The sequence below is a fragment of the Emys orbicularis genome, chromosome 13, assembly GCF_028017835.1.
Source record: "Emys orbicularis isolate rEmyOrb1 chromosome 13, rEmyOrb1.hap1, whole genome shotgun sequence".
In the NCBI taxonomy this organism is placed as follows: domain Eukaryota; kingdom Metazoa; phylum Chordata; order Testudines; family Emydidae; genus Emys; species Emys orbicularis.
Window position 1 is genome coordinate 23,903,254 of NC_088695.1, and position 22,345 is coordinate 23,925,598.

General features: G+C 45.4%; 1 protein-coding gene across 1 annotated transcript in view; it reads left to right on the plus strand.

Annotated features, from left to right (window-relative positions):
- GLP2R (glucagon like peptide 2 receptor) overlaps window positions 1-19,644 on the plus strand; it is a 121,223-nt gene extending 101,579 nt beyond the window's left edge. The window contains exons 11-13 of the mRNA XM_065416110.1: window positions 4,192-4,330; window positions 14,117-14,158; window positions 19,309-19,644. Coding sequence (XP_065272182.1) covers window positions 4,192-4,330; window positions 14,117-14,158; window positions 19,309-19,644 — 517 coding nt within the window. The remainder of the gene's footprint in view (window positions 1-4,191; window positions 4,331-14,116; window positions 14,159-19,308) is intronic.
- The last annotated feature ends 2,701 nt before the right edge of the window (window positions 19,645-22,345 follow it).

Genomic DNA, 22,345 nt, shown 5'->3' on the forward strand with positions numbered 1-22,345 from the left:
CCAGTGCAAAGCCTCACTTTCATGTCAGTTTCAGTTTTGCACCCAGAGCAATAAAGGAAGCACAACAGACAGGTGATTGTCCATCAGCTCCCTCTGTGTCTGCCTTCTCTGCTGGCTCCAGAAATATAACAAGCAGGAACAAATGTGTTGCTCCTGATAAAATTAAGGGAAGAGATAGGGCTGCATTGTAAACAGGTGATAGTTTGGGTGAGGTTATATGAGTCTGTCTGGTTGTCCCGGGGGGGGGGGGGGAATAGGAAAAATCATGGTGCTGTCTTGAAAAAAATTCAAATGAAACAGTTATGGTAGAAAACAGGAAAAGTTATGGCCCATAATAGAAAAATTTGTTATGGGGATTTCAGAGGCAAGTCATTCTTGACCTTAGGAAAACTGCAAAATAGCCTGTATTTTACACTAAATATTGTTTAAATACATTTAATAATATTCAGATCATATTTTAAAATAATTTAAAAAGCCATACTGCTACACTGGACATACGTAGAACCAAACTTGTCAAAATTCATGTAGAATCTTGTTCATCAGAAGTCTGGTCGGCTGACAAAGACCATGACTTTTTTGAAAATTCAAAAGTCACAGCATTTGTTATGGAAGTCAAGGTCATAAAGGTGACTTTTGCTGTCCCTGAAAAAATCTGCCCTATTTTGACAAAATTATGAGTCTCTGAAAAGCTTCAGTTTTCATATGCTCAGTAGAAGTTGTGAGAAATTTGCAGCATTATTCTCTGAAGATTCCATCTGCACTGGGCATGCTGAAGCCCTTCACAGCACATACGTGCAACCTGACTGAGCATACGCTATCTCCACTGTGTGAATGAGCATGCTCCCACTCCGAGTTTCAATGGTTGAGCAGTACTATTCCTGAAATTGTTCCTACCAGCCGCCAAGGGCTGCTGTGGCACCAGGCAATGGAAGTGAAAGCAGCAAGATGGTCTCTCCCAGGCTGTCACTGGAGAGGGAGGAATCAGCCTGACACAAATGCATAATTGTGAAGAGTCAAGGGGAAAGGAGGCAGTTGGAGGCTGAGGGGGTTAATAGTAAGGAAAGTCAGGGCAGATTGGACAGGGGGCAGAAACATCTGTAACCACTACAACATGTTCTCTTGCTAAACCTGGAACTGAAACCAGAGTCCAGCATTCCTCTGTGAAACCCACCAACAGTGTGTGTGTCACATAGAGGGATACCAGCTTTCTACTGCTACTAGTTACTCCATTAACTGGACTGTCAGAAGTCTGTGCTGTGGCTCTAAAGTCTTCAACCCTGCTGAGATCCATCTGGGGGGTCAGTATGGTTCCACTTGATGTAATGTCTGTTTTTTTCAGTTTGCTTTCATAAAAACCTAGACAATTATATTAAAACTATCTACATTAAAATAACATTAAGGTTACAAAGTCAAGCATTAAAAGTAAGGAAATACCAGAAATAAGGGTGACTGTGCAATCTTAAGTTTGGCTCCTTGTGCATTATAATATCATATTTAATTACACGATAACATTTTTTTCCCCAGAGGATCTCTCTCCCATTCAGTGCACAGGGGTCCTGTGAAAAACATAGTATGTGATCATATAAAGACTGTACCATAATGTATATGCAAAAGGGGGGCAAATTATTGTTGCACAGGCAGCCTTAATTCTGGCATTTCCTACTTTCTGAGTGCTTGACTTTGCAGCCTTAATAATGTTCTTCTAATATCCCCTCCTTCCATATGATTTAACATTTATATTGCATTAGCACTTAGAGGCCAACCATGAACAGGACTCCATTGTACTGGGCGCTGTACAAATATATAGAAAATGACAGTCCTCACCATACAGAGCTAACAATCTAAAAAGGAGGAGTCCCAAAGAGCATTGTGTGGCGAGCTCATGGAAGTGTGGAGACTTTGACAGGACCCCCTCTTCTAAGCCAAATAACTCTGGTCACATTTTCAAACATGGATACCTAAGGCGAGGCATCTGCATATCTCTTAATGCACCTAAATAAAAGTTGTCTGATTTTCAGAGTTGCTAAATGAAGTGAATGGGAGCTGTGAGTGCTCAGCACCTAAGTTCCCTCTAAGCTGCGCAGCCGCGCAGCCACCCAGTAGGCTATCAAGTGCCGCACACGTCAAGTGCCCCTCCCTGCACTGCCACGCTGCTCCTGCCCTCTGCCTTGGAGCTGCTCCCAGGAGCCTCCTGCTTGCTATGCAGAGTGGGGGAGAGGAGTAGGGTTGTTGATGTCAGGGTGTCCCTCTCCCCCGGCCCCCCACCCCTGTACCCTATCTCTGTCTCACACACACACACTTACTTTGTGTCTGTCTCACACACACACACTGTGTGTCTCTCTGGCACACATACACACTGTGTGTGACACAGACACAAATACTCTCTTTCACACTCACCTCCCAACACATACTTGTATTATTGTTGTTGTAGTTGTTACTTCTTGATACTTCCTGCAATGCACATATATTCTCTGTAATTTTATTCTTTCAAAGTGCTGTTATTTGAGTTTTTTGACTGGTCTATGCATTTCATAATTTTGATTTCTCTTTTACGCTTAAATTTAATTCTTTTAGTAGTGAGTTCTAAAATGTCTAACCTGTCCTGGCTGAAGTAATTATCTCTATGGTAACTTTATAAAAATATATGATATCTAGGTTTTTTGTTTCTATTGGTGGCACACATCCGCACATTACCTCAATAATTTGGTGCACATAACAAAATTCATTCAGCACATGGATGAAAAAAAGTAGAGGGAACATTGCTTAGCACCTCTAGAAAGAGGCCAATATTTAGGAGCGTTTATATTTAGGTGTACTGTAGTTAACTGCCTAACTGTAATAGTTTGATAATGTTGGCCTCTGTGGCCAGTTTGCTATCCCTAATTCCTCACTACAACCCACCCCCAAACCCTTCCTTTCACATCACTTTTCAGATAACATTCTTCTAATATAGGGGTTCGCAAACTGGGGGTTGGGACCCCTCAGGGGGTTGCGAGGTTATTACATGGGGGGTTGCGAGCTGTCAGCCTCCACCCCAAACCCCGCTTTGCCTCCAGCATTTATAATGGTGTTAAATATATTAAAAAGTGTTTTTAATTTATAAAGGGGGTCGCACTCAGAGGCTTGCTATGTGAAAGGGGTCACCAGTACAAAAGTTTGAGAACCACTATTCTAATAGGTATTTGCCAGTTCCCTAAATCTAATCTCACCTCTGTCTCATTTGCTTTTGGTTTCTTTTTCCTGATATATCTTTTATTGTAGATGCAGTCCCCCAGTACCTGCTATTTTCTCCTCCAGATCATTAGTGAAGTTCTTATATCAGCCCCAAACTGGAGCCCTGAGGGACAGGGCCGGCTCTGGCTTTTTTGCCGCCCCAGGCAAAAAAGCCTCCGGCCGCCCCCCCCCCCCATGGGGGGGGGCGGAACCCGGGGGGGGCAGCGAGCCCCGGCGGGGGCTCCGCTCTCCCGCCGGGGGGAGGGCAGCCGGAGCCCTGGGAGGAGGGCGGCGAGCCCCGGCGGGGGCTCCGCTCTCCCGCCGGGGGGAGGGCGGCCGGAGCCCCGGGGCGAGGGTGGCGAGCCCCGGCGGGGGCTCCGCTCTCCCCCCGGCGGCCGGGGGCAGGGCGCTGGGGGGGAGGGCGGCGAGCCCCGGCGGGGGCTCCGCTCTCCCCCCGGCGGCCGGGGGGAGGGCGCCGGAGGGGAGGGCGGCCGGAGCCCTGGGAGGAGGGCGGCGAGCCCCGGCGGGGGCTCGGCTCCCCCCCCCCCCTCGGCGGCCAGAGCGCCGGGGGCAGGATGGCGAGCCCCGGCGCCTAGAGCGCCGGGGGCAGGGCGGGGAGAGGGCGGCGAGCCCCGGCTGGGGCTCGGCTCTCCCCCCGGCGGCCAGAGCGCAGGGCGGCGAGCCCCGGTAGGGGCTCGCCGCTCTCCCCCCAGTAGCCGGGGGGAGGGCGCGGGGGGGGAGGGCGGCCAGAGCGCCGGGGGGAGGGCGGCGAGCCCGGCTGTGGCCCCGCTCTCCCCGGCGGCCCGAGCGCCGCGCCGCCCCCCTCCAGGTGCCGCCCCAAGCACCAGCTTGGTTGCCTGGTGCCTGGAGCCGGCCCTGCTGAGGGACCTACTAGTGTAGTTATTTCTCCATAGTTGGATATTCAGCTTCACATCAAGGATGTTAAGAAATATAATATTCAAACACTTTATTTTTAAGATTGGCAAGATCTACTCTGGTGTTAATACCTTTACTGGGGATCCATGAGTTTGTCTTTACCTTCATCACTGATGAACAAGTTGAAGGATTGTCAAGACATATAAGAGTCTTCATTCAATTAACAATGAGCTCCTTTCAAGTAAGTACTCTGTTACAGTATCTTTCCTTAGAGACAGGATGTTCCCATATAGACTAGATATCCTGGTTTTATTTATTATTATCCTTCAACATATATTGGATTAACATGATAAGAGTTACACTGGATGGATCAATAAATTCACAAAAACAATTTCAAATTGGCAGTTTCCTGAACAGACTAAAATGGGAAATTTGACCCTCTCGCCTGCATATGTCCCTTCTCAGCCAGTGAGTCCTGCATCCCCTCACAATCAGTGCAGTCTTCAGAGGCGATTCTGACATGAATCCCCTTAAGAACATAAGAATGGCCCTACTGGGTCAGACCAAGGGTCCATCTAGCCCAGTATCCTGTCTTCCGACAGTGGCCAGTACCAGATGCCCCAGAGGGAATGAACAGAACAGGTAATCATCAAGTGATCCATGCCCTGTTGCTCATTCCCAGCTTCTGGCAAACAGAGGCTAGGGACACCATTCCTGCCCATCCTGGCTAATAGCCACTGATGGACCTATCCTCCATGAGTTCTTTTTTGAACACTGTTATGGTCTTGGCCTTCACAACATCCTCTGGCAAGGAGTTCCACAGGTTGATTGTGCGTTGTGTGAAGAAATACTTCCTTTTATTTGTTTTAAACCTGCTGCCTATTAATTTCATTTGGTGACGCCTATTTCTTGTGTTATGAGAAGTAGTAAACAACACTTCACTTCCTTATCTACTTTCTCTATACCAGTCATGATTTTATAGACCTCAATCATATTTCCCCTTAGCCGTCTCTTTTCCAAGCTAAAAAGTCCCAGTCTTATTAATCTCTCCTCATATGGCAGCCGTTCCATACCCCTAATAATTTTTGTTGCCCTTTTCTGAACCTTTTCCAATTCCAATATATCTTTTTTGAGATGGGGCAACCACATCTGCAGACAGTATTCAAGATGTGGGCATACCATGGATTTCAAGGGAGAGGGATAGCTCTGTGGTTTGAGCATTGGCCTGCTAAACCCAGGGTTGTAAGTTCAATTCTTAAGGGGGCCATTTAGGGATCTGGGGCAAAGATCTGTCTGGGGATTGGCCCTGCTTTGAGCAGGGGGTTGGACTAGATGACCTCCTGAGGTCCCTTCCAACCCTGATATTTTATAATAACCTTTCCATAGATATCTTACATGCCACATTTTGTACAAAATTTGTTACAGTTATATAACAGTGGTGGTAACAATGATCTACGTGGTCATAGCTTAATCAGATAATGTCACAACAGTTAAGAGTCATCCCATAATTTAGCATTTCCTTACTTTTAAAGGTTGCATTGGTTGAATGTTATGTTTAGGCAACCTTAAATGATTTTAAATGACAAGACTGAAAAAAAGTGAATAGTAAAAGAACATCTTTTCATCTAGGGGAACTTGCTAGGCTTCTGCAACTTAGCAGACATTTCACTTTTTAAAAATAAAACAGTTTTTCAAAATAGCTAAAGGACTTAATCTGTATTTACTGCAATTGCTCTCTCTCTTGTTTTTATTTCTAATGAAAACATTACTTTGTAAAAGGATTAACGAATAGCATACAAACTAGAACCAATTCCATCTGTTTAGTCTCTAAAAATCCTAAGTAGTTTTAAACTGTTTCTAAACTGTTTTGTTAAGGAAAAACAATTACCTCTGGGATGTGAGATGGAAGTTTTAACTCAAACAATTGGAAAGAGCACAAAATTAAATATTAAAAAGTCAGCTCTGCTGTAGCTATGACAGTACTAGCAGCATCTCTGTTTTAGAGAGTGGGGAGATCCAATCATCTCAGCTTAGTGTTGTATAACATGAATTGTTACCCACAGAAAAAAACTACTGGCTCATGATGGCTTAAAAATAGACACAGTCTGTTATTTACATCAAAAGTGAACAATACTGAGACCACACATGCAAATCTCTGCTTCCCAATAGGCTCATCAGAAACCAATAAGTATTCCTTCTGAACTTCTAACTTCATCTCCCCCATATAATGTTAATTTTAAAGAGACTACTGCTCAGAAACTCATGGCCATAGTAGAGAGATTTCTAGATATATAGCATCATAGGGTTAGAAGGGACCACTAGGTCATCTAGTCTAACCCCCAAATGTTAATATTATTCACTGAGAAAAATAACTGATATTGCAACACTAAAGGTGAGAAATTGAGCATAAAAAATCATCAAATGTGGAGTGAACAGTAAACATGACAGTCAATTAATTCTGTCTACTTTTGCATACAGGCAAATATATTGTGCCAGATCCTCAACTGGTGTACTTTAGCATAGCTCTGTTGACTTCAGGGAGCTATGGTGATTGATACCAGCTGAGGATCAAGTCCACTGACTCTTTCTTTATATCAATACATATGGAGGATTTGTAGTGCTGCCATGTGCCACTGCACATACAGCTCCCTAAGCAGCAACAGCTTTTCCAGCAGGAAATGGGCTTTTTAAAGAGGGCACTCGGCCATTCAGAAGGACTGACAGGGAAACTGTGGTACCTCTATGCTAGCAGCAGATGCTTTTTCAGCTTAGCAGTGGCCCTTTAAAATGGGCTTTATAAGGCTCCTGGGGCCATCAGCTGACACTATATGTCTCACTCCCCTAGTAGCACTGACTTCTCCAGCAAGAGAAGAGCCCTTTAAGAAGAGTTCCCAGAAGAGTTCTGTTGTAGCCAACACAGAGTCCTCCCTCCCTCCTCAGTGTCTGGGGCATTCTCATTAGGGGAGATAAATTCTTTAAGAAGGACTCGCGTAATTAGAATTATATGGGAGATTGGTTGTACAATTGTGCCCTGATGTAATATGGGGTAAAGAAGATTGTGGCATTGATGATGGGGAGAAGGTGACCAGTATGGGGAGAAGGTGACCAGCCCTTTGTGGAGAAAGAAGTGGTTCGGGACTATTTAGAAAAACTGGATGAACACAAGTCCATGGGGCCAGATGGGCTGCATCTGAGGGTGCTAAAGGAGTTGGCGGATGTGATTGCAGAGCCATTGGCAGGGCCGGCTCTGGCTTTTTTGCCGCCCCAGGCAAAAAAGCCTCCCGCTGCCCCCCCCCCCGCCTCCTGGCGGGGAGCGCCGCGGGGAGGGCGGCGAGCCCGGCCGGGGCCCCGCTCTCCCCGACCGGCCGGAGCGCCGGGAGGAGGGCGGAGAGCCCGGCCGTGGGCCCGCTCTCCCCGGCGGCAGGAGCACCTGGGGGAGGGCGGCGAGCCCGCCGCGGCTCCGCTCTCCCCGGCGGCAGGAGCGCCGCGAGGAGGGCGGAGAGCCCAGCCGGGGCCCCGCTCTCCCCGGCTGCAGGAGCGCCAGGGGGAGGGCGGCGAGCCCAGTCGCGGCCCCGCTCTCCCCGGCGGCGAGCCCGCCGCGGGCCCCGCTCTCCCCGACCGGCCGGAGCGCCGGGAGGAGGGCGAAGAGCCCGGCCGCGGCCCCGCTCTCCCCAGCCGGCCGGAGCGCCGCGGGGAGGGCGGCGAGCCCAGTCGCGGCCCCGCTCTCGGGCCTGAGCGCCGCCCCCCTCCAGGTGCCGCCCCAAGCACATGCCTGGTAGGCTGGTGCCTGGAGCCAGCCCTGGCCATTGGCCATTATCTTTGAAAACTCATGGTGATCGGGGGAGGTCCCGGATGACTGGAAAAAAGCTAATATAGTGCCCATCTTTAAAAAAGGGAAGAAGGAGGATCTGGGGAACTACAGGCCAGTCAGCCTCACCTCAGTCCCTGGAAAAATCATGGAGCAGGTCCTCAAGGAATCAATTCTGAAGCACTTAGAGGAGAGGAAAGTGATCAGGAACAGTCAGCATGGATTCACCAAGGGCAAGTCATGCCTGACTAACCTAATTGCCTTCTATGAGGAGATAACTGGGTCTGTGGATGAGGGGAAAGCAGTGGATGTGTTATTCTTTGACTTTAGCAAAGCTTTTGATATAGTCTCCCACAGTATTCTTGCCGCCAAGTTAAAGAAGTATGGGCTGGAGGAATGGACTATAAGGTGGATAGAAAGCTGGCTAGATCGTCAGGCTCAATGGGTAGTGATCAACGGCTCCATGTCTAGTTGGCAGCCAGTTTCAAGCGGAGTGCCCCAAGGGTCGGTCCTGGGGCCGGTTTTGTTCAATATCTTCATTAATAATCTGGAGGATGGCGTGGACTGCACTCTCAGCAAGTTTTCAGATGACACTAAACTGGGAGGAGTGGTAGATATGCTGGAGGATAGGGATAGGATACAGAGGGACCTAGAGAAATTAGAGGATTGGGCCAAAAGAAACCTGATGAGGTTCAACAAGGACAAGTGCAGAGTCCTGCACTTAGGACGGAAGAATCCCACTCACTGTTAGAGACTAGGGACCAAATGGCTAGGAAGCAGTTCTGCAGAAAAGGACCTAGGGGTTACAGTGGACAAGAAGCTGGATATGAGTCAACAGTGTGCCCTTGTTGCCAAGAAGGCTAATGGCATTTTGGGCTGTATAAGTAGGGGCATTGCCAGCAGATCGAGGGACATGATCATTCCCCTCTATTCGACATTGGTGAGGCCTCATCTGGAGTACTGTGTCCAGTTTTGGACCCCACACTACAAGAAGGATGTGGAAAAATTGGAAAGAGTCCAGCGGAGGGCAACAAAAATGATTAGGGGGCTGGAACACATGACTTATGAGGAGAGGCTGAGGGAACTGGGATTGTTTAGTCTGCAGAAGAGAAGAATGAGGGGGGATTTGATAGCTGCTTTCAACTACCTGAAAGGGGGTTCCAAAGAGGATGGATCTAGACTGTTCTCAGTGGTACCTGATTACAGAACAAGGAGTAATGGTCTCAAGTTGCAGTGGGGGAGGTTTAGGTTGGATATTAGGAAAAACTTTTTCACTGGGAGGGTGGTGAGGCACTGGAATGGGTTACCTAGGGAGGTGGTGGAATCTCCTTCCTTAGAGGATTTTAAGGTCAGGCTTGACAAAGCCTGGCTGGGATGATTTAGTTGGGATTTGGTCCTGCTTTGAGCAGGGGGTTGGACTAGATGACCTCTTGAGGTCCCTTCCAACCCTGATATTCTATGATTCTATGGAAGAAAGGAAGATAGAATGTTGTGAGGTTGTGGCGAAAGAGGAGAGTTGGGGTGTAATAGGTAAGGGGAAGCATTTAGTTATTTATTTAAGGTGTTTGGGTGAAAGAACCATAGGAAGCAAAATTGCACAGGCTATATCAAAAGTCTCTGCAGCTTAAATGAATAATCTTAATGACAGATACTATCCACAGGAGAAGACATGATTGTTCACATGCCCAATTGAGAATAAGGGTTTCTGGAATATGTTTGAAGATAAGGAGGTATAGTACAAGGACAGTTTGGGGATCTGTCTATGTGAACTTACGAATTCCAGGTTGATTTTCTGAACTTTTTTTAAGTGTATGTTTATACACTTACTGATATCATTGCCTGTGTCCTTGCATCATAATTTTTGTGTTAAGGTGAAGGGTCTGGCACTGGATGTCTGTCTCTGAATGGAATAGAGAGACAAGGTGGGTGAGGACCAGCTTCTGGTCAGACATGAAGAAGAGCTTTTTGTAGCTTGAAAGTTTGTCTCTTTTACCAACAGAAGTAGGTCCAGTAAAGATATTACCTCACCTATCTTATATAAAAATATATCAAATATAAATAAGACAGAAAATACCATATTGCCTCTATATAAATCCATGGTACGCCCACCCACATCTTGAATACTGCTTGCAGATCTGTTCATCCAATCTCAAAAAATATATATTAGAATTGGAAAAGGTACAGAAAAGGGTAACAAAAATTATGAGGGGTATGGACTAGCTTCTGCATAAGGAGAGATTGATAAGACTGGGACTTTTCAGCTTGGAAAAGAGACGACTAATGGGGGATATGATAGAGGTCTATAAAATCATGACTAGTGTGGAAAAAGTAAATAAGGAAGTGTTCTTTACTCCTTCTCATAACACAATAACTAGGGGTCACCAAATGATAGGCAGCAGGTTTAAAACAGGTTTAAAACAAATAAAAGGAAGTATTTCTTCACACAATGCACAGTCAACCTGTGGAACTCTTTGCCAGAGGATATTGTGAAGGCCAAGAGTATAACAGGGTTCAAAAAGGAACTAGATGCGTTCATGGACAATAAGTCCATCAATGGCTATCAGCCAGGATGGGCGGCGGTGGTGACTCTAGCATCTGTTTTCTAGAAGCTGGGAATGGGCAACAGGGAATGGATCACTTGCTGATTACCTGTTCTGTTCATTCCCTCTGAAGCACCTGGCATTGGCCACTGTTGGAAGACAGGATACTGAGCTAGATGGACATTTGGTTTGACCCATTTGGCTGTTCTTATGTTCTTATATTCTTACCTTTTTTCTCTAATATCCTGGAACCAGCATGGCTACAGCAAGGGTGCAAACCTGAATGGAACAGTCATTAAGAACGAATAACATCTGAAATAGCCATTCCCTAGCAGAACAAGGCAGAGCCATAAAGAGTTGTTAACCTGTTCAAATGGAAGCGTCCTAGGACAGAGAGTTAGCTGCCACCCAGGAAAATGAGTTCTTCCAGGTGGGCTTGTAACTAAACAACAGATTAACATTGGCTGTCTTTCTAAAAGCTCTGCTCTAGGAATTATTTTTGGGAAGTTCTGTGGTTTGTATTTTACAGGAGGTCGGACTAGATGATCACAGTGATCCCTTTTGGCCTTGGAATATATGAAACTATAAACTTGACAAGGGACTTGAAGCCACTGAAGACAGTCACATGACAATAGGAACTGGAACCTATAAAAGGAAGGCTCTCTCGCTGGCCATTTTAATCTGTCTACATTATGAGCGAGGGGTGTGATTCCCATCTTACACAGACACTCTCGTGCTAGCTCTAATCAAGAGTTAAAAATGGTAGAGTAGCCATGGTTGTCAGGCACTGCCTCCAACAGTCAGGTCTAGTGGTTGGAGCGTAGGTCACAACTAGTCATTGGGTTGAGCCTGGGCCAAGGGTGGTGCTACAATCAAGATCTGGGGACAAGCCAGGGTAAAATGAAGATCAGAATCCATAGATAAACCAGAACTGGAACTATCAGCACAGTCCAGGTGCAGCCCAGAGGTCAAGACCATAGGGTCGGGTTCCCGGGACGAGCCAAGTGAATATTGAAGCCAGAGTCCAGATACAGGCCAGAGGTCAAAGCCAGGTAGTCAGAGTCCGAGGGTCTGGGGAGGATCAGGAGGTGGAGGCAAGGCTGGAGCAAGGCTAGAGTAGGACAAAGACAAGACTGGGACAGGGCTTAGGCAAGGCTGGGGCAGGGTTGCCAACTTTCTAATCGCACAAAACCAAACACCCCTGCACTGCCCCTTCTCCGAGGCCCCACCCCTGCTCGCGGCATCCCCCCTCCCTCCATCGCTCGCTCTCCCCCACCCTCACACACTTTAACCAGGCTGGGGGAGGGGGTTGGGGTGTTGGAGGGGGATGAGGGATCTGGCTGGGTGTGCGGGCTCTGGGGTGGGGCTGGGGATGAGGGGTTTGGGGTGCAGGAGAGGACTCTGGGCTGGGGCACAGGGTTGGGGTGCAGTGGGGGTATGGGATCTGGGGTGGGGGTGCGGGATCTGGGTGGGGCCAGAAATGAGGGGTTCAGGGTGTGGGAGAGGGCTCCGGGCTGGGGGTTGGGCTGCAGGGGAGTGAGGACTCTGGCTGGGGGTGTGGGCTCTGGGGTGGGGCTGGGGATGTGGGGTTTGAGGTACAGGAGGGGTTCCGGACTGAGGCAGGGGTTTTGGGTGCAGGAGGCTGGGGCATGAGGCTGGGGTGTTTGGGGGGGATGCGGGCTTCAGGAGGGAGTTTGGGTGTGGGAGGGGACTCCGGGCAAGGGCAGGGAGTTGGGGTGTGGGAGAAGGTTTGGGGTGTGGGGTCCCGGCAGTGCTTTCTGTGGCTTTCTGGCCAATGGGAGCTGTGGAGCCGGCTCTCGGGGCAGGGCACAGAGCCTCCGTGGCCGCCCATGCGGTCTAGGGGCTGAAGGGACCTGGCAGCCGCTTCCGGGAGCCACACGGTTCCAGGGCAGGCAGAGAGCCTGCCTTAGCCCCGGGCCCCTGCTGCGCCACCAACCAGACTTTTAATGGCCCAGTCAGTAGTACCGACCGGAGCCACCAGAGTCCCTTTTCGACCGGGCGTTCTGGTCGAAAACCGGATGCCTGGAAACCCTAGGCAGAAACAGGAGCAAGCTGGGAGTCTGATGCACTGCGAGGCAGCAGGAAGGTTCCTGGCTGGGCAGTGCTGTTGAAGAGACTGATCTGGTGGTGTTGTGGAAGCACCTGAGCCTGGGGGTCACCTGACCGAGGCTCTGTTCAGGGATAGGTTGTTGTTGATTGCCTGAGGGCTGAGTCACCGCAGGCTCCATTGGAATGGTAAGTCAGTGCAGCTGGATGAGCAGCCCTGGTTTGGCTGTGAGTTTGCTTCACAGCGGTAGCAAAGGCAGTGGCAAGCGGTGGCATGGGCTAGCTTCCCTCTGGACCCCATGGGTATGTGCTCAGGGTGGTTAGCCCATCCCACTGCTCGGCGCTGTCTCTGATACCACAGCTACACTATTATTTTGGCATGCTAGGTCAATGTGATCCAGCACCAGTCTGTCTATGTGAGCTGGGAATCACACTCCTAGCTCACAGTGGAGACATAACCTTACACAAAGAAGAGACTAGACTAGAAGCAGAAGGAGGTCAGATTGGGCAGGAGGACAAGAAAGAGAAGAGAGTGGTGGGACTCTGAAAGGAAACTGACTAAAGCCCAAACGACTCTCTCGGATTGGTGAGAACACAAGAGGGAGGATTCTGCATGCATGTTTTTGTTACTTTCCATAGATTTTTATCTCTCTTGTACTCTGTCTGTGAGTTGAGTATGATTTAGAAATTCCTTTGGAAAGATTTTTTTGTGTCCCTTGCTTTCGCTGTCATATAGCTTGTGAAGGAGGAAACAGTAATCCAGAGGATCCAATGCTTTGGTGGAACTCTAGGAATGTGCAAGAACTACTGGGGAGGCTTGGAAGAGCTGGCACTACTTTCAGGGCCTACGACATTGGAATCGAGTCCCATCTCTCACAAGGGGTGCTAGACAGAGGATCTGTACCTTAAGAGTGCCTACACTCCCAGAGCCAACGCCAAGACTCTGCTCAGATCCACAAAGTCAATTGCACATGGGATCCAGTGGGTGGATTCAAACACTGCAGCCTATTGAGCATCCACTAGGAAGAGTTCATCCAGCCTTGTAATAATCATTAGAGATCACATCACTGCTAGGCATTTTAAAGTTGGTGAAATCCCTCGGGACTAAAGAGGAAGCTTCAAGGCTATAGGTGTAATAGCAAAGCAAGCCAGAGCTTCCTTCAATGTCCAGTTTCTGAGGAAGACTTCTTTCCATCAAGTTCCTGGATATCATGGCATTGTCCAAGGCCTTTTGAACTAATAAGATACTATGAACTCCTCAGAATGGCACCCACTGCACTAGAAGTAGTGTGCAGAAGATACTACATTGAGGCTAAACTGTTGATAAACTCCATTCTTGAGTGTTGGCAACAAAATAGCCTCAAGTATGTCAAGTACAAATCTTTTCCACACTTATTAGAAGGTTTACCACTTAACCAATTCCGTTGGTCATATTAGCAATCCTTTAAAACAAACCTATTGTATATGAGAAAATTATTTAAGGAAACAAGATTTATGGTTCTGGGATTAGTATTATGAAGATTTTAATAGTAATTTCACCCTTAAATTAAGACTATAGGAATCAGTGTCTCCTCCATAATCTAATTTTCTTCTCATTTTCTTTCTCTTATAGGGTTTCCTTGTAGCAATTTTATACTGCTTTGTTAACGGAGAGGTAAGGCACCACAATGTGTATTACTAGTTGATTTCTGTAGAATGAAGGCAATGAACAGAATGACAATAAAACAATACCGTATTGACCACTGAGATTTGCATGAGTGCATTCTCCTAAATAGGCAGTAACCTCTTTTTATCAGGAGAGACAGTAGCCAGATTCAGCCCTCACTAAGGTAAATGTAAATGCAGAGTAACTCCACTGAAACTAGTGGAGTTGTTCTAGATCGGTGGTTTTCAACCAGGGGTGTGCATACCCCTGGGGGTACACAGAAGTATTCCAGAGGTACATCAACTTATCTAGATATTTGCCTAGTTTTACAACAGGCTACATTAAAAAAGCACTAGTGAAGTCAGTACAAAATAAAATTTCATGCAGACAATGACTTATTTATACTGCTCTTTATACCATACACTGAAATGTAAGTACAATATTTATTTTCCAATTGATTTATTTTATAATGATATGGAAAAAATGAGAAAGTAAGCAATTTTTCAGTAATAGTGTGCTGTGACACTTTTGTATTTTTATGTCTGATTTTTTAAGCAAGTAGTTTTAAGTGAGGTGAAACTTGCGGTATGAAAGACAAATCAGACTCCTGAAAGGGGAACAGTAGTCTGGAAAGCTTGAGAGAAACTGCTCTAGATTTACACTGGAGTAACTAAGACCAGAATCTGACCCACAGTCATAATGAACTGGGACCCCAGAGACCTGGGTTATACCCCCAGGTCTGCCACTGGCCTGCTGTGCAATCTTGGACAAGTCAGTCACTGCTCTATGCCTCTATTTCTCCATCTGAAAATGATAATGATACTGACCTCCTCTGTAACGCACGTTGAGATCTGCAGATGAAAATGGCATATAAGAGCCAGATGTCATTATTATTATTAGTTTTGGTTAAATGAGGAATACATGACTAGAGGTGGGCGGGATTTTTGTGTGTGTGTGTGAAACAGGGTCAGTTTTCACGAATCTCCTGATTCAAAACATTTTTGAAAAAAAGTTTTGAAATTGTCAAAATGTCCTGTTTTAACATTTTTTTAACCAGCAAAATTTGTTTTCTTCTGTCAAATGGACCTTTTGTTTCAAAAGTTTAGTAACATGTCTAAATCAAAACAACTCTTCAAAATTATCAAAATTAAATGTTTTGATTGACCCAAACAAAGTATGTTTTGTTTTCTTGGCTTGCAAAACTTTGAGGTGTTGACATTTCATCCCAATTCAGAATAAGAACATTTTTCAGTATCTCGAAAATTTTCATGGTATGGAAAAATCATTTCTCACCCTGCTCTAAACAAGATATTGTTACGACGGCACCACTTCCTGCTTCATAGTTAAGGTTGTGTTTTGTTTCTCATTTAAAGCAGGGACTTAACATCTTTGTTACATATGAAAAATCCTCCCCAAATTACATCACTTATTCTGAGTAAATGCTGTGCATAGCTTTGGATATTTTTTATTTATTTATTTATTTTAAGATTAACAGTCGTTATCCTTCTTAACTGAAGCTGAAGAATAATCTTCAGGTGACATTGTCTTTGGGTTTCTGGTTTATTGTTCATGTATTAAATTTTTAATAATTAAAAAAAGAAAATTCCTGGATAAAATTACATTAAGGTGGAGTTAAAGTTGGAATTCCTTATCGGTAGTGTAGGGCATCTATTTAGAAGAAGTAAATTTAGAGGGATGTGGGCATTCTGATATCTTAGTAATGATGGAGCATTAGATCTGCAACTGAATGTCTGTGGCATATTGTTGTTAACTCTGCCCTGTAGTGAAGCCATGAGGGGGAAAAACTGAAAAAACTCCAATGTGACTTTAAAAATCAGATTAATCTAGTGTGGGACCAATAACACTAAAATGTCTTATTATATAATGACCCTACAGGACATAGCTAAGGTTCTTTGTGTGCCCTAATTGTATATTTCCTGATTTTATCATTTGGATTTCTTTTAAATTTAACCTTAATTCTGAATTTCCCGGGTATATAATGTTTGTGTTTTAGAGATAATTACAATATTCCTGTAATTACAATATCCCTTATCCTAAATTACTGATATGTACTTTTAGTCTGAACTCCTTCATATAGTTTTTGTCTGGGAATAAATATTGTGTTTGGTTTAACAGTAATTAAACTTCTGGAGGAGAGCTAGAAAAATGGCAGCTGAGCTTAATCAGAACTAAACTGAAATATGTGAGTTGACCAAACTTCTAGGTACCCCAACTCAAACATGTACAGAACTCTCTCCCTAAAACTGCATTTAGCCATCCTTAATTTTTGTAATTATGAACTGAAGTTGCAAAAATGGAAAACAAAAGTACACCAAACATATGACTGCATTTGACACATAACTGGGTAAGTGCTCTTACAAATAGCCAGTTATATATCTAACTGGGAGACCAGGAGGAACTGTTTTGTCTATCTCCTGTGCGGCGTTCTAGTTATTTACATAAGGCATACATACATACAATACAGGAGGTTCACTGAGGCCTAGAAGCATGTGTGATATTCAGAAAATTAAGGGACAGATTCTGAACAAATTCTACAGTGCACATGAAAATGGCAATTTTCCTCCAGTATTAACTTGGCCAAATCTGGAAATATTTTTATGGGGACAGTGAAAGACAACACTCTGGTCATAGGATTATTCCACTACGAGGCATTTCAGTTTCCTTCTCCACAGCATGGAGGCGTGATAGCAGTTCATAAAACCAGTTGAAAAAAAATGTTTCATGTTGTCAAGACTAAGCAGTTTTCACTAAAATTATTCTTGGAAATAACTGACCCATTTTTGCTAAAATTCTCAAAAAATTCTACCTCAGGCAGAGGTGAAGTCCGAATTTTAAGAAGCAAAAATCAGGATTTCCATCCTGAAGGAAATGCCAATATTTTGAAATTGTTTAGTCCCATAGGGATGACAACTCAAAACGTCAATTTTTTCGCAGAACAGAGAGTTCCAAAAATGTTTGATTCAGAAATGCTGGAACATTTTATTTTGACATTTTTGATCTAAACTAAACATTTTGACATCCCTAGATTGAAACATTTCATGTTGGCTCATTTCAATACTGAATTGTGTCTGCCTGAGCTACCATGAGTGTCTCATTCTCCCACTCTGCTCTATGGGCTGGGCTCCCTAGTTGGACTACATCCGCTATGGTGCACTGTAGTCATGGAGTTCTCATGATGCATCATGATGGTTCAACCAGAGGGAAGATGTAATCCAGTGCAGGAACATAAGAGCTGTGAGGGGTTGGAGGATGCTCAATCCAGAGAGCATCCTCACATAATTCAACTGCCAAACTCCAAAAAAGGCTACTGAGCATGTGCAAACAGATTTTTCAAAGGTTCGTAACTTGGCAAAAATTGGGCATTTTTTCACAGGAACAGCAAAAGGCAGATCTCTGACACCTGCCAATTTCAAGTCCCTACTCCAAAGCATGGAGGCACTAGGGAATCTCTCAGAAAATTCTTATTAGTATTTAATTAACATCAGCAAAATAATGTGTTTTTTCCCAATCTCACCAGACACGCTTGAACCGTTGTTGCTAAAACTTTCCAAAATGATTCAGCCAGAAGCAGACATCTTGCATGAAAAAATTCTGCCCAAAAAGTTAAAGTTTAGCATAGGCAACTGAAAACAGGAAGTGTTAGGCAACCTTAACTTTAGGCATCACTACCTGTGCCACCTATAATTACAAGCCCAAAATCTACATTAAAAGAACACTATTAAAGTTGCAAAGTCAAACACTCGACTTAGGATATGACAAGTGAAACCTTAATTTGTCCCCTTTTGTGTGGCTGTATAGGCAACTTTTATTCTTGACTTGGAAACCATAATAATGTTTGTTTAGCGTAGCTTTTATATGGTTTCTTTTTTTTTTTAATGGAAAACAGAAATTCTATAATGTGCAACACTAACAACTCCTGCCTAGATCATGAGCAGCAAACTAGCCCCATCAGTTCCACAGCACCTAATATCTGCCACTTAAAATAAAGGATACCTCTATTAGCAGTCAGTGATAGTAGTTATCCCCTTGGCCTAGCCCACTTGTGAGGGACATCAGACATTGGGTTACCTATGCAGCAGTAGACCTATTTTACTGACGAGCATGTTCATTTGATCACCTCTTCCTGAGAAGCATCATGGTGAGAGGGTAAGGCTTGGAGCTTCTGTATTAGAGGCTGGAATTCTCTTCCTAGCTTTCTCAGAAGTGGCATAGAGCAACCGCTCAGCTACTCCTGTAAGACAGGCTGATACTTGCCTGCACAAGAGGAGGCCTTGCTCAATGACAAGGGTTCCAAATTGCACAGAAATATTAATATCACTCCGCAAAAGTAAGACTTGAACTCTTGGCCGGCTGGCTCCTTATGAAGTGGACTTTCCCTAGGCCAAAGGGTACACTGATGCTATTTGTGGTAGGGCTGTGGATCCATTTTGTCTATGTGCTGTCTGGAGTTACAGCTTCATGTGCAGTGCTGCCACGGGGACAATGCATGCAGCAGACTATACAGTATTCAGGGTTTGGGGCAGGGCAGCTGTATTATACAAATCACAGACCAGAGCATACAACTCACACAAATCTGCCCAGACATCACTGCCCTGGCCCCAGGACTATATCCTGCCCAATTTCAAAATCCTGCAGCAATCCCCAGTGGTACTAAGCATTTCAAAACAAAAAGTCCCCGTAAAGGAAAGTGTTTGGGGATATAAACATAGGAGTCATTGTCACTCCCTCTATAGTGTAGTGAATGGAGCAGGGCTTGGCTATCTTAGGGGATTGACAGAGGCATGCAGTCTTTCACCTTTCAGTCATGGTAGCCAGCTGCTAAGTGGGCTATTTTACATGAGTTGCTGGTCTCCACACACTTACTGTTAGACAGGCAGCTACATCCCAACAGCTACTTCACAGAGAGCAGGTGAATCAGAAGGTCCAGGTCTGAGTTGGCCCTGGGGGCTGACCTCCACTTTGTCCCCTAGAGCGCTCACACCAAGTTAGGGCTGAGACACTGCAGCTTGCTTGTTCTTACACTGCTCTGTGAGTAGCTGAAATGCCAGTCTGCAGGACTGTCAGCCCAGCATGTTTTGCCTGCATGAAAGTCACCACACAGAAATACCTTGTGTCAGGTTGTTTTCTTCTTCCAACAGGTGAGAGCAGAACTCAAAAAGCAATGGTCCCGCTTCCTGCTGGCTGATCCATTTGGCTGCATGAAGTGCTTCCTTGGGGAAAACATCAAATATCTGGGGAAATGTTCAAAGAAGCAAAAACATCAGCACTTTGCCAATAACAGGTTGTGCGTGGAAGTGAGTGAGCCCTGGGCTGTGCAGCTCCAGCAGGTGCTGTTGAAGGGAAGAGCAGATCTTAGCTCAGAGTCAGGCCCTACTGGAGAGCCCTACCCCAGGGCAAGTGTGTCCGAAAGCAGCGAAGGAGAAGTCACAACTGGGGAGACAATGGAGGAAGTCTTTGAAGAAAGTGATATTTAGAAGGCTCTTTTAAAGGACAGCATAATAAAGGCACCTTCAGAACGGACCTCTTCCACCCCCACAAGCTGTGTTCCTGCAACAGGAGAAAAAGAATGGGAAGTTTCTTCCCATGGGCTATGCAGTGTTGTTGTAGCCATGTTGGTGCCAGCATATTAGACAGACAAGGTTGGTGAGGTCATAGCTTTTATTGGACCAACTTCTGCTGATGACAGAGACAAGTTTCCAAGCTTACCCAGAGCTGAAGATTACCTCACCCACCTTGACTGTGGGTTGCCGTGCCGTTAGCATTCCCTGCCCCATCCCAAGTTATCTCTTAAACACACAAGGGAAATCAAAGCAAAATCTGAGGGTTCCTGCAGATCTGGTGGTACGTTTCCTCTCAGTCTTTATGGTGTTTAAAAGAGAGGAGGGATATTGTTTTCGGTTAATCTGGCAACCAAGGAAAGCAAGTTGCATTCTGGTCATGAATGGGACCCTGTGGGTGCACATAGCAGATTTCACAGATCATCCCTGTGTCTTTATCTGCACATTTCTACCATGCTTTTAATACAATAGAGAAGAGAACTGTTTGGTTCCTTTACATAAATCATGACACATCATCTGTATTTTGTTTGCTGCTCTGTCCTGCAGTTTTGCTGACAGATATGAATATTGGCATGTTTCCTTCGGGTTTGTTTATTGTTTGGCATGACTGGCATTTTTGGCATATGCTAATCTAGTTTTTAATTTTATGGAGTTCAGAAGAATAATTACATCTATTGAAGAAACATTTTTTGGATTTATTTTGAGGTGTTTCATATGGGTTTGTTTAGTGTGGTCACTGGCTCTGTGTGTGTGTGTGTGTATGTTTATTTGTGTGAATGTTTGTGTGTGTGTTGTGTGCACATATTCCCACACTGTTGTTCACAGTGATCCAGATTTGCAAATGGGGTAGGCATGTACAGTATTCAAGCTAAACAAATCCACACAAGGAGGGAACAATGCTCTTCCTCACCCCCCAGAAGCAGAAGTTGAACAGTCACGCTGTGACAGAACAGTAAGAGGAGAAAGAACGAGGAGTACTTGTGGCACCTTAGAGACTAACAAATTTATTTGGGCATAAGCTTTCCTGGGCTAAAACCCATGTCATCGGATGCATGCAGTGGAAAATACAGTAGGAAGATATATATACACAGAGAACATGCAAATATGGGTGTTGCCATACCAACTCTAACAAGACTAATCAATTAAGGTGGGCTATTATCAGCAGGAGAACAAAAACTTTTGTAGTGATAATCAGGATGGCCCATTTCCAACAGTTGACAAGAAGGTGTGAGTAACAGTAGGGGAAAAATTAGCATGGGGAAATAGTTTTTACTTTGTGTAATGACCCATCCACTCCCAGTCTTTATTCAAGCCTAATTTAATGGTGTCCAGTTTGCAAATTAATTCCAGTTCTGCAGTTTCTCGTTGGAGTCTGTTTTTGAAGTTTTTTTGTTGGAGAATTGTGACTTTTAGGTCTGTAATTGAGTGACCAGGGAGGTTGAAGTGTTCTCTGACTGGTTTTTGAATGTTATAATTCTTGATGTCTGATTTATGTCCATTTATTCTTTTGCGTAGAGACTGTCCGGTGTGGCCAATGTACATGGCAGAGGGGCATTGCTGGCACATGATGGCATATATCACATTGGTAGATGTGCACGTGAACGAGCCTCTGATGGTGTGGCTGATGTGATTAGGTCCTATGATGGTGTCCCCTGAATAGATAGGTGGACAGAGTTGGCAACTGGCTTTGTTGCAAGGATAGGTTCCTGGGTTAGTGTTTTTGTTGTGCGGTGTGTGGTTGCTGGTGAGTATTTGCTTCAGGTTGGGGGGCTGTCTGTAAGTGAGGACTGGCCTGTCTCCCAAGATCTGTGAGAGTGAGGGATCATCCTTAAGGATAGGTTGTAGATCTTTAACGATGCGCTGGAGAGGTTTTAGTTGGGGGCTGAAGGTGACGGCTAGTGGCATTCTGTTACTTTCTTTGTTGGGCCTGTCCTGGAGTAGGTGACTTCTGGGTATTCTTCTGGCTCTGTCAATCTGTTTCTTCAGTTCAGCAGGTGGGTATTGTAGTTTTAAGAACACTTGATAGAGATTGTGTAGGTGTTCATCTCTGTCTGAGGTATTGGAGCAAATGCGGTTGTATCTTAGAGCTTGGCTGTAGACAATGGATCATGTGATGTGGTCTGGATGGAAGCTGGAGGCATGTAGGTAAGTATAGCGGTCAGTAGATTTCCGGTATAGGGTGGTGTTTATGTGACCATCGCTTATTAGCACTGTAGTGTCCAGGAAGTGGATCTCTTGTGTGGACTGGTCCAGGCTGAGGTTGGTGGTGGGATGGAAATTGTTGAAATCATGGTGGAATTCCTCAAAGGCTTCTTTTCCATGGGTCCAGATGATGAAGATGTCATCAATGTAGTGCAAGTAGAATAGGGGCATTAGGGGACGAGAGCTGAGGAAGCGTTGTTCTAGGTCAGCCATAAAAATGTTGGCATACTGTGGGGCCATGCGGGTACCCATAGCAGTGCCGCAGACTTGAAGGTATACATTGTCCCCAAATGTGAAATAGTAAGCATCTGGCAGACCTCTCATTGCACTGTTCACCGTCTCTCCCTACCTACCTCACTGACAAGCAGCTTCACAATCCGCGTGGAGCAGGTGGCTACCTCTCTTCTGAACCTCC